At 37.1% G+C, this 10286-nt stretch overlaps 1 protein-coding gene across 1 annotated transcript; it reads left to right on the top strand.

The window, feature by feature from the left end:
* The first annotated feature begins 6871 nt into the window (after positions 1-6871).
* LOC21400419 (cellulose synthase-like protein G2) lies at positions 6872-10286 on the top strand. The gene is made up of 8 exons (XM_010095969.2): positions 6872-7578; positions 7682-7780; positions 7884-8015; positions 8101-8313; positions 8468-8567; positions 8647-8825; positions 9034-9381; positions 9647-10286. The coding sequence occupies exons 1-8, from the start codon at positions 6955-6957 to the stop codon at positions 10193-10195; spliced, it is 2244 nt and encodes a 747-aa protein (XP_010094271.1). The 5' UTR covers positions 6872-6954; the 3' UTR covers positions 10196-10286.

The following is a 10286-nucleotide window of genomic DNA, read 5'->3' as shown; positions in this document are numbered from 1 at the left end:
GGATTGTGGATGGATCGGCATCGAAAAATCTTTCCGGATGCCGAAGTCATCGCAGAACTTGCGTGTTGAGGCTTTGTCGAACTGCTTTCCGTTGTCGGATACTATCGAGTGGGGAACCTCGAACCTGCATACGATATGATCCCACATGAATTTGGTGCATGCCGCTTCCGTGGTTATAGTTAAGGCCTTTGCCTCTGCCCACTTTGTGTAGTAGTCCACTGCAACGATCGCAAACCTAAACCTCCCGGGTGCACGATGTAACGGCCCGATCAGGTCAACCCCCCATTTGGCAAAAGGCCAAGGACTGAGAATGGACGTCAAATGTTCTGGGAGCGCTCTAGGAATTGTGGCATACCTTTGGCATTTATCGCAATGTCGGGCGTATTGAAAAGCGTCTTTTTGAGCGTGGGCCAGTAGTATCCTTGCCGCAAAACCTTTAGAGCCAAAGACTGCCCCCGGAGTGGTTACCGCAGATCCCTTCATGGATTTCGTGGAGGACCTTTTGTGCCTCGGTTTCATCCAAGCTCCGCTGTAGGGGGTTGGAGTAGCCTCATCGGTAGAGCAAGCCGTCATACGATAAGTACCTAGCAGCTCTATACCTGACCCGTCTGGCTTCGTCCTTATCGTTCGGCAATTGTGCATCCATTAGGTATTGGATGAGAAGGGAACCTACTCGGACAATTAATGCCTCCACCTTTTCTTCTATGGTTGGTCGCTCTAATTCCTTGATGGGGACGACCCCTAGTGTGTCAGATTCTCTAGAAGATGCTAGCTTCGCCAGAGCGTCGGCGCTTGTATTTTTGGTTCGTGATATATGGAGTATCTTATAATTTTTAAACTTAACGAGTTCTTCTTTTACCTTTCTTAAGTACGCTCCCATCTTCTCGCCGCGCGCTTGGTATTCTTCCTTTACTTGCGCGACAACCAATTGAGAATCGCTGAAGACGCTGAGTCTTTCAATCTTTAGGTGGCTGGCTAACCGCAGTCCGGCAATTAGTGCTTCATATCTCTCGGGGTTCATCGGTCGACGTTTCTGGCGCTTGGGCGGATACGAGGGGTCGACGTTTAGGAAATGACATATTACCAAGGCGTCGATCCCTTCCATGCGGAATGATTCCAGGCGAAGACATCTAGGTTCTTTCTGAGGAAATTTTCGATCTCACCTTTAAGTGATTGGGCTTCCTTCGCTCAAGGGGTTTCCCTCACAGCTAGAAGCACTCAAGTGCTCTCCTTCGGTAGGCCCAGACGTAGCCCACTAATTAGCACTGTTCAGTCAGTTGTTTAGTCTTCTATTACGGCTTTGTGCTTCCCCGTAATACTTTCCTGTCCCCTGTGGGAGAGGTCTGACAGCTTGCAATTAATGCTTGCAGACCACCTCCGCTACTGCACGCAATCCGTTACGTCCTCTAAGGGACGTTCCCCTCGTCGCCAGCACCTCTTAGCCCCAACCGCCTTCTTCGATGGCCCTTTCTGCGGTCGAGAGATCTTCATCCTTTGGCGTCGACGGAGCAATTGGTCGACGCCACAAAGGATTGTCGTCTTAACTTGGACTTCGTCCTGGGGCCTTCGCAGAGGAATATGAGGAGTCTGCAGGCGTCGAGGGCTCCTTGCTCGGTGGGGATTAATCAAGGCCACGTGTCGTGATATACTTCGCCCACGCGTCCGCCACATTTTCCCACACAACAAAGGCTTTACACCCATGCTTTGGAAGATGCGTGTTCAATAAGATGCTTTGTGTTGGTCAGTTTTGTTACTTCTGTGAACCAGAGAAGTCGAGTTTGGTGTAGAAGTCTAGTTTGGCATAAATGTATTTAAGAGAATTCCACGGGACGGATTGTAATGACCTAGAAAATCTTGATGTTAATTAGTGTAATTTACGTAATTAAATCATGAATTTCTTGGATAAGGACATGTTTTGTAATGAAGGATTTATGGAATTGAAAATATTATTCGAAAATTCTATATAAAAATTTTATGTCGAAATTTTTTATGTTATGACTCGGTCGATAATTCTCACTGTGATTTAAGACGGGAGAAATTTTCAATTCGACTATGGCTCGTGATTCTGCTTATAAGAATTTTTGAGTATTGTACATAATTAATAGTGCTCTGATAAGAGCTCTAACATTTAAAGAAATCCTTAATTACCAATTAGTAAAATCGGTGTTACGCGAGCTACGTTTTAGGTAAAACTGTAAAGCCAGGCTCGAAAATTGGCATTGTCGGTTATTATGTTTCACTAAGAATTTAAGACGCGTATGTAAAACTCAAATTTTAAGTCATTTTAAGACAAATTTTAAAGTCTGGAAATAACCGAATAATCTATGCGATTTTTAATCGAAGCCAGTGTTAATTTCTTTTGAATATAGTGTTAGATTGTGTTTTAAACAATGGATTGAAAACCGTCGGAAAACTTTTATCTAAAAAATTGATCTAGAAATTACTGTCAGTTTAAGTTTAATCAGTAGTTTAAGAAGGAATTTTTGGGAGACAAAATGGAGACAAGGATTTAACCTTGACATGACAAGGGTTTTAAGTCATCATTAAGTGTAAATTTCCTCTCTCTTCTCACTAAGTATGACCAGCCATACTAAGCACTTTTTAAATCAAATTCTAGTCCATAGAGCTTGATTAAGAATGCCTTAATTAGTGATAGGTTAGCTTAGTCAATTGTCTATATGTATCACAACTTAAAATTAAGCTCACTTTTACTATTTGCTTATTTTTTTTTCACTTTCTCTTTCTCTTTTCCCCTTGTTGGCCAAACCTCTCAAGCTCTCTCTCTCAAAATTTTTTCATTTCTCTCACACAAAGAAGACTTCAAACCACAATTTAGAAGAAGGAGAAGATATTTGTGTAAGAATTTTTAGCACATTAAAGGGTAAAGATCAAAACTTTTCTCCTTTAGTTTTTCTTTGCTCAAAGTTTTAACTTTTCCTTAAGAGCTTAAATCTTTGTTGGAATTTCTCGTGGTGAAAACCATTCCTCTCCTAAGGTTTGTGGTAAGATTCTTTAAAACTTATCTTGATCATTTCAACTTTAAGAACAAAGTTTGGCTTGTTTATAAAGTTTGTGTTTCTATTGTTTATATGTGTGTTAAAAGGTTAGATCTTCACATGCAAGGAGTTTTAATGTTAAATCTATGTTTTTGAATTTGTACTTATGGTCTAAGGTTGTTGTTTTACGTGTTTAAAATAAGATCTAAGCTTTGCATGTTAATTTTAAGAGATTAAAGACGCAAAAAAAAAAAAAAAAGTCAACAAGTTTATGTTTTGGTTTAAAAATTTTAGTCCACTTTGATTTAAAATATGGAGCTGTTAGAGACCAAATTGAGAAAAAAGCTATTGCACGAAAGTTGTAGATGTCGATGTGCTAACCATTTCTTTGTGACAGAAAAATCTCAATTCTGCCTCTAAAGGTGTTTTTAGACGTTTTTTTTTTTTCTCAAAACTGCCCAGAATTTCGTAAAAACTATCCAAAACTGCCAATTTGAGTTAGTTTCTGTTTTACTGTTTTTGGACCCTTTAGAGGGCAATTTCTAGATTTCCAACTCATGAGACTTAAAGATTTTGACGTTACGGACAAATATTCGTGACTGTGAAAAATCAAAGTTCCAACTCTAGGACGCGTTTTTGGGACGTTTTTAAAAACTGCGTAAAATAATATTTGTGCAGCCACTATTTTTAAGATTTTAGGCTGTTCTGAGGCCGAACCTCATTTTATGTGAAACACAAAACTTTTAGATCGCGATGAGACAAAGAAACTTTGTAAAACTCAGATTTTAAGAATCAAACTCTAAGACATAGTTAATTACATATTAAGGAAAAAACAGAAAAGTTAACCGGTAAGATTTGAAACGGTTTAGATTCTAGCGATGAACATTTTTTGAAACGTTTGAATCCGAGTTTTACAGGAATTGAAAGTTTAAAACAAAATTTAACAAACGAGGTCAAATAGAAAAATATTAAAAGGTTTGCAAACTTATGGTTATCTGTTAAAAATAATCACTAAGTGCTTCCCGGCACCAATTTCTAGTAATAGACAATATTACTAGCGGTAAAAGATGATTTACTAACGATTTTCAGAATAAGATCGGATTGAGAATTTCTATAAAAACACTAGGTATGGGTCCAACACCCATAGTAGGCTCGTAACTTTTCGAGCCTAAGTCCGACACGCTAGTGTAAAGGAACAATATTCACATGTGGTAGATTAATAGGCCTTAATACAATTTTAGGCCCAATCTAAGAAATAATATGAAATGGTAACTTAGACATAGACCATGGTTTAGTTAACTAATTAAAAAGATTAAGTTATCAATCTAGGACCGATTAGCAAAGGCAATTAAGAAAAATTATACGATAAAAATTTATTTAAAATAATCCTTATCATATGTAAGAAATCAAATGATCCTTATTTAAAAAGGAAATATTTTCTAAGTATAGGAATAAATTTCTAAATAGACTAGCTTATAATAAGTCAAACTCACACCCTTAGTGGGTTTTCTTTATAGAACACATCAGTAGAGGTTAACCTCAATGAGTAATATAATCCCGACATTGACTGATAGCAGGTAAGTGAGAATCTCGCTTACAATATGAATAAGTTGAAAAACAGAATGTTATACATATTTTATGTACATGTTTATGCTGAAAGCTATAGTATGCTATGCCATGACATATCACATGCTCACTATTAAGATCTATATCACTAATAAGAAAATTTAAGAGTGTCGTACTAACCTCTCAACCTACGGAGAGGATTTAAGGCTTGAGGAGGCAATCATTCAGTACTTGAGGTGGTAAAATAGGGTCACGGTGTAGTTGGGGACCTTGCAAACCCTTTCTACCTGCTGATCGTGCTCACATCCCACTACGTACACTCGGGCCCCAAGGAATAATAAATCAGATTCATAAAAGAGCATAATTGGTACATGCATTACCGATATACTTTAAATACTTTGTTTTTAATTAGCGAGACTTAGTTCATACTTATTGAGTATAAACTCACCTCTAGGATGTATTTATATTGTAGGAAAACAACCAATGAAAGGTGAATGATGGACTGTGCGCAACGACAAACGAGTAGTGTGGAGAATGAGAAATGAATACCGCTCGCATTTTAGTTCCGCAAGATGTCTTGTTATGATAAGACTTTTTAATTGTATGTATGCAGTTTGATTTTAAAAAGATTAAGCCTTCTTATATAATTTAAAAATTAATATTTGTTAATTTAATAGTAAAGTTAAGTTTATTTTCTTTTATTATATGGTATGTAGTTTTTTTTTTGGTACATTTTCATGTAATTAATTAAAATAGTTTTAAACGATTACATGTTAGTGAGTTTAAGAGACGGCTACTTAGTTAGGGTCGTCACACGGATAGCAGCGATCTCTATGAATCATGGTTAAACTTTTATGCTTTTCTTAAGTTGACATGAGATTTGAGAATTCACTAGAACGATGTTTGATTTTCTGTAAAAAAAAAAAAGAATCTTGTTCTATAAGCAGGGTATTAGCAGAGTATTTTATTTTTTCCCTATGCACTATCACATAATTCTCCGGTTCCACGTATTTAACTGCTATGTTATTTCTAAGTCGTTTGGTCAGAATCACTCTTGCCAAGCCTGTGAAGAGTTTTCCAAATGGTTATAAATGAGAAATGTTTTCTTGTTCAAATTCAAATCGAATTCCTTTTGCAAAGAGAAAGTCAGATGTAAAGAATCCATTTAGGAACGTGACAATATTTCCTTGAGCTCCAAGATAATAAGCTACATTGGTACACTTGGGTGAAGTTAAGTTTATTTTCTTTTATTATATGGTATGCATTTTTTTTATTTGGTATATTTTCATGTAATTAATTAAAATAGTTTTAAGTGATTACATATTAGTGAGTTTAAGAGACGGCTACTTAATTAGGGTCGTTATATGGATAGATATCTCTATAAATCATGGTTAAACTTTTATGCTTTTCTTAAGTTGATATGAGATTTGAGAATTCACTAGAACGATGTTTGATTTTCTATTAAAAAAAAAAGAATCTTGTTCTATAAGCAGGGTATTAGCAGAGTATTTTATTTTTTCCCTATGCACTATCTCATAATTCTCCAGTTCCACGTATTTAACTGCTATGTTATTTCTTAGTGGTTTTGTCAGAATCACTCTTGCCAAGCCTGTGAAGAGTTTTCCAAATGGTTATAAATGAGAAATGTTTTCTTGTTCAAATTCAAATCGAATTCCTTTTGCAAAGAGAAAGTCAGATGTAAAGAATCCATTTAGGAACGTGACAATATTTCCTTGAGCTCCAAGATAATAAGCTACATTGGTACACTTGGGTAATGACTAGTCAATCATCCTTTGAGCCATTTTTTTTTTTTTTTTCAGATAAGGACAAAACTCATGAGTCGAATTGTGCTCGACTTGCAAATCCCTGCCCGTTCACTTCGCTAATTCGAGTTGAGATGTGATTTTGTGTGAGAACTTTTTACTGTAGCAAAAAAATTAAATGTGACTGTTTCTGAGAGTTTTTTACTGTAACAAAATTTAAATTCTAAACTCAAATCGGTGAAATGAATGGGCAATTCAACATTCTTGATTCATACGAATGTTAGGTAGCTATACTTGACTAGTCAAACCATCGTTTGGCCTTTTTTTTTTTTCTTCAGATAAGGACAAAATTCATGAGCAATTCAACATTCTGGTTCATACAATGTTATTTTTTTTATAAGCTCATAAGATGGTATTTGCCTTCATCCATTGAATGCTCGAAGGTGAGAGTGAAAATGTTCTATACGCCTACATGTGACTCAATATATATATATATATATATATATATATTAACCTTTGAATTTTCATTGACAAGCAAGTCCCTCACAAACTTCTAGCTACAGAGAAAATCGTTTACTATTTATACATTGTGGAATTACAGTAGACTAAACCAAACTCCCTTTGCCCCGATGGAGGATTCTCAGCCTCTCCATACCTGCCATCTCCACAAATCTTCTATCATCATTCATAGATCACACACTTTCGTTCATGTCTTAGCAGTTGGATTCTTGGTCTATTACAGAGCCTCTTTCTTTTTCCGAAACGACATCAAGAACAAAGGAATACCGACTTTACCGTGGCTTCTTCTCTTTGTCTCAGAGCTGCTTCTCTTCTTCATATGGCTTCTAGGCCAAGCCTTTCGGTGGCGTCCCGTTTCTCGGACCGTCTTTCCAGAGAGATTGCCTGAAGATGATAAGCTTCCTTCAATTGATGTGCTCATTTTCACGGCGGATCCAGATAGAGAGCCAACTTTGCAGGTGATGAACACCGTGTTATCCGCAATGGCAATGGACTACCCGCCGGACAAGCTCAACGTGTATCTTTCCGATGACGGCGGTGGACTGGTGACTCTGAAAGGAATAAAAGAGGCTTGGAACTTCGCAAAGTGGTGGATTCCGTTTTGCAGGAGATTTGGAATCCAGAAGCGGTGCCCTGAGGCTTATTTCTCTGCACCAGCAAATGATGATGATGATGATGATCATGGAGATTTTGGGAGCTCTGATGAGTTTGTGTTAGAGAGAGAAAAACTCAAAGTGAGTTATTTGTTCCTGTATGTGACTGTCAATACAAAACAATGTCTTGCTTTTTATAACTTTAACAAATAGCAACGACTTTTGTTATGGAATTTCGATGCAGGAAAAATACCAAGCGTTTAAGAAAAGTGTAAAATCATTGAAAGGGACATTTGAAGACAATAGTGGCTTTAGTGGTAAAGATCACCCATCTGTCATTGAGGTACTTTTTCTTTTTTCTTATCACTTAGCTGGGGACAAAATTAAGATTCTACAAGATTTGAAGTGGAAAAGGAGTATTTTGCTCATATGATACATTTTAACAGGTTATTCAAGGAAATCCCAATGAGCTTACAGAACAAGAAGATCAATCTATACTGCCTCGTCTTGTCTACGTTTCCAGGGAGAAAAGGTCTTCTCATCCTCACCATTTCAAAGCCGGAGCATTGAACACTCTTGTATATTATCTCTCTCTCTCTCTCTCTCTGAGTATTGAAAAATTAAAACATACGACTTTCCATCATGATGTTCTTGTTGTTGCAGCTCCGAGTCTCTGGGGTGATGAGCAATTCTCCCTACATACTAGCGCTAGACTGCGACATGTACTGCAACGACCCGACTTCAGCGCGACAAGCCATGTGTTTCCACCTTGATCCCAACATATCTTCCTCCCTAGCTTTTGTTCAATTCCCTCAGAGATTCCACAATATTGCTAGGAAGGATATCTATGAAAGTGCGTTAAGATACACATTTTCGGTATGCAAAGCAAAGACTGAGTCAAAGCTCAATTGGTTATGGTCTTTGATTAGTCACTAGTGCAGAAATCTCTTTTGTTATTGAGTATAATGTTTTTTTTTTTTGTTTTTTTTTTTTTTTTTGTTTTTGTTTTTTTTGTTTTTGCATGTTTTAGACACTGTGGCAAGGTCTGGATGGGCTAGATGGACCAGTCTTGTCTGGCACCGGCTTTGTTATAAAGAGGATGTCATTATATGGCAGCTTTGTACACGAAGGTAAAACATTGATAGATTGCATGAATGTGTAACATAGATAGAATTACTTGTGTTGACTAGTGCTTTTCTCAATAAACAGGTGCTGATCCAATGGAACTCAAAAAGTACTTTGGACCATCCAATGAGTTCATCAAATCTCTTTTTCAACACATCAAGTCTAATATAATCAATGGCAAAGACTCTTCCAATGAACTACTACAAGAGGCCAAATTCTTGGCTTCTTGCACCTATGGAAACCAAACAAAATGGGGTGAAGAGGTAACTAAGTTTATTAAAAACAAAAAGATATCCATTGTTAGATACTAAAAAGTCCCATATGGAAAAAATATAAAATAATTAGTAAGTTTATAAGCACTTGTGTTTCTTTCTCTTGCAAGTTGGTTTTGTGAGGGTACCCAACACAATTTGTTTCATAATTTTCTCTTCATAGTATGGCATACTAATTTTCTCTTATTACTGTGAACAGGTTGGTTTTCTGTATTATTCAGTTGTAGAAGATTGCTTAACGGGGTTCACCTTACAATCCAAAGGATGGAATTCAGTATATCTTAGCTCATCAAAGCCACAGTTCTTGGGCTCTGGCGTCACAAATTTGAATGATCTGTTGATTCAAGGGACAAGATGGAGCACTGGGTTGGTCGAAATTGGTATCTCAAAGTTTTGCCCCTTCATTTATGGTCCCTCCAAGATGTCTTTTCTTGAGAAAATGTGCTATGGTTATCTCTCATTTCTCCCTCTCTACTGCTTGCCTGTATGGTGCCTTGCAACTATTCCTCAACTCTACCTTCTAAATGGCATCTCTTTGTACCCTGAGGTATTGTCTAAAACCCCTGTTATGTTGGAGGACTCATATAAATGTGGTAAAATAGGCACTACTCACATAAATGGGGCCTCACTAGGTGGTACGTGGTACCATGTCTAGTGGGACTGACCGTTATGTGAGTGGGGGATAAATCCCCATGGGATGAATTTTACTTTCCTATATAAAATGACATTTTCCACCCTCCTTTTCTAGAGCCTAAAATCAAAATAGTGTCAAAAAGTGATTTTGCTAACATAAATTTACTCTTCTCTAACAGGTCTCAAACTCATTTTTCATCATATTTATGTTAATCTTTATCTCTTCTCTTGCCCAACAATCTTATGAGATCCTTATAACCGGAGGCCCGTTTCGTTCATTGATATACGAACAAAGGATATGGATGATAAAATCGATCACATCTCATTTATATGGAACTTTGGACGCTTTCATGGAGCGGATTGGCATGAGGGAAGCCAGTTTCGTGCCTACCAATAAAGTCGAGGATGATGAACGAGTCAAGCTATACGAAAAAGGTGCATACGATTTTCGGACCTCAAAGATGTTTCTTTCTCCATTGGTTGCCCTAGTGACCTTGAACACGCTCTCTCTTCTTGTGGGAATTGCTAGAGCCATTCTAGTCGGCGATTTGAACAAAATGTTTGTACAAGTTTTCATCTCATTTTATATCTTAGCCATAAACTACCCCATTATAGAAGGGATGGTGATAAGGAAAGACAAGGGAAGAATCCCAACATCAGTCACCATATTATCTGCTATATTGTCGACGATAATTTTCTTATTTGTGGGATCTAGATTTCTCATTTAGTAAATATGACTTGTGAGAATACTATCAATCTATCATCACTTTTTCTGTCACTCTCTTTGTCAATATTTACATTCATTGTTTGACACATTGA

This window comes from Morus notabilis, unplaced genomic scaffold (genome assembly GCF_000414095.1).
Source record: "Morus notabilis unplaced genomic scaffold, ASM41409v2 Scaffold363, whole genome shotgun sequence".
Lineage (NCBI taxonomy): Eukaryota > Viridiplantae > Streptophyta > Magnoliopsida > Rosales > Moraceae > Morus > Morus notabilis.
The sequence above is the reverse complement of the archived record's forward strand: the minus strand, read 5'-3'. Positions and strand labels throughout refer to the sequence as shown.

Excerpts from the sequence above, each read along its gene's own strand:
- LOC21400419 (XM_010095969.2), top strand. The coding sequence starts at position 6,955 with ATGGAGGATTCTCAGCCTCTCCATACCTGCCATCTCCACAAATCTTCT. Across the intron at positions 7,781-7,883 it reads ATCACCCATCTGTCATTGAG|GTTATTCAAGGAAATCCCAA; the intron begins GTACTTTTTCTT and ends ACATTTTAACAG. Across the intron at positions 8,314-8,467 it reads CGTTAAGATACACATTTTCG|ACACTGTGGCAAGGTCTGGA; the intron begins GTATGCAAAGCA and ends TGCATGTTTTAG.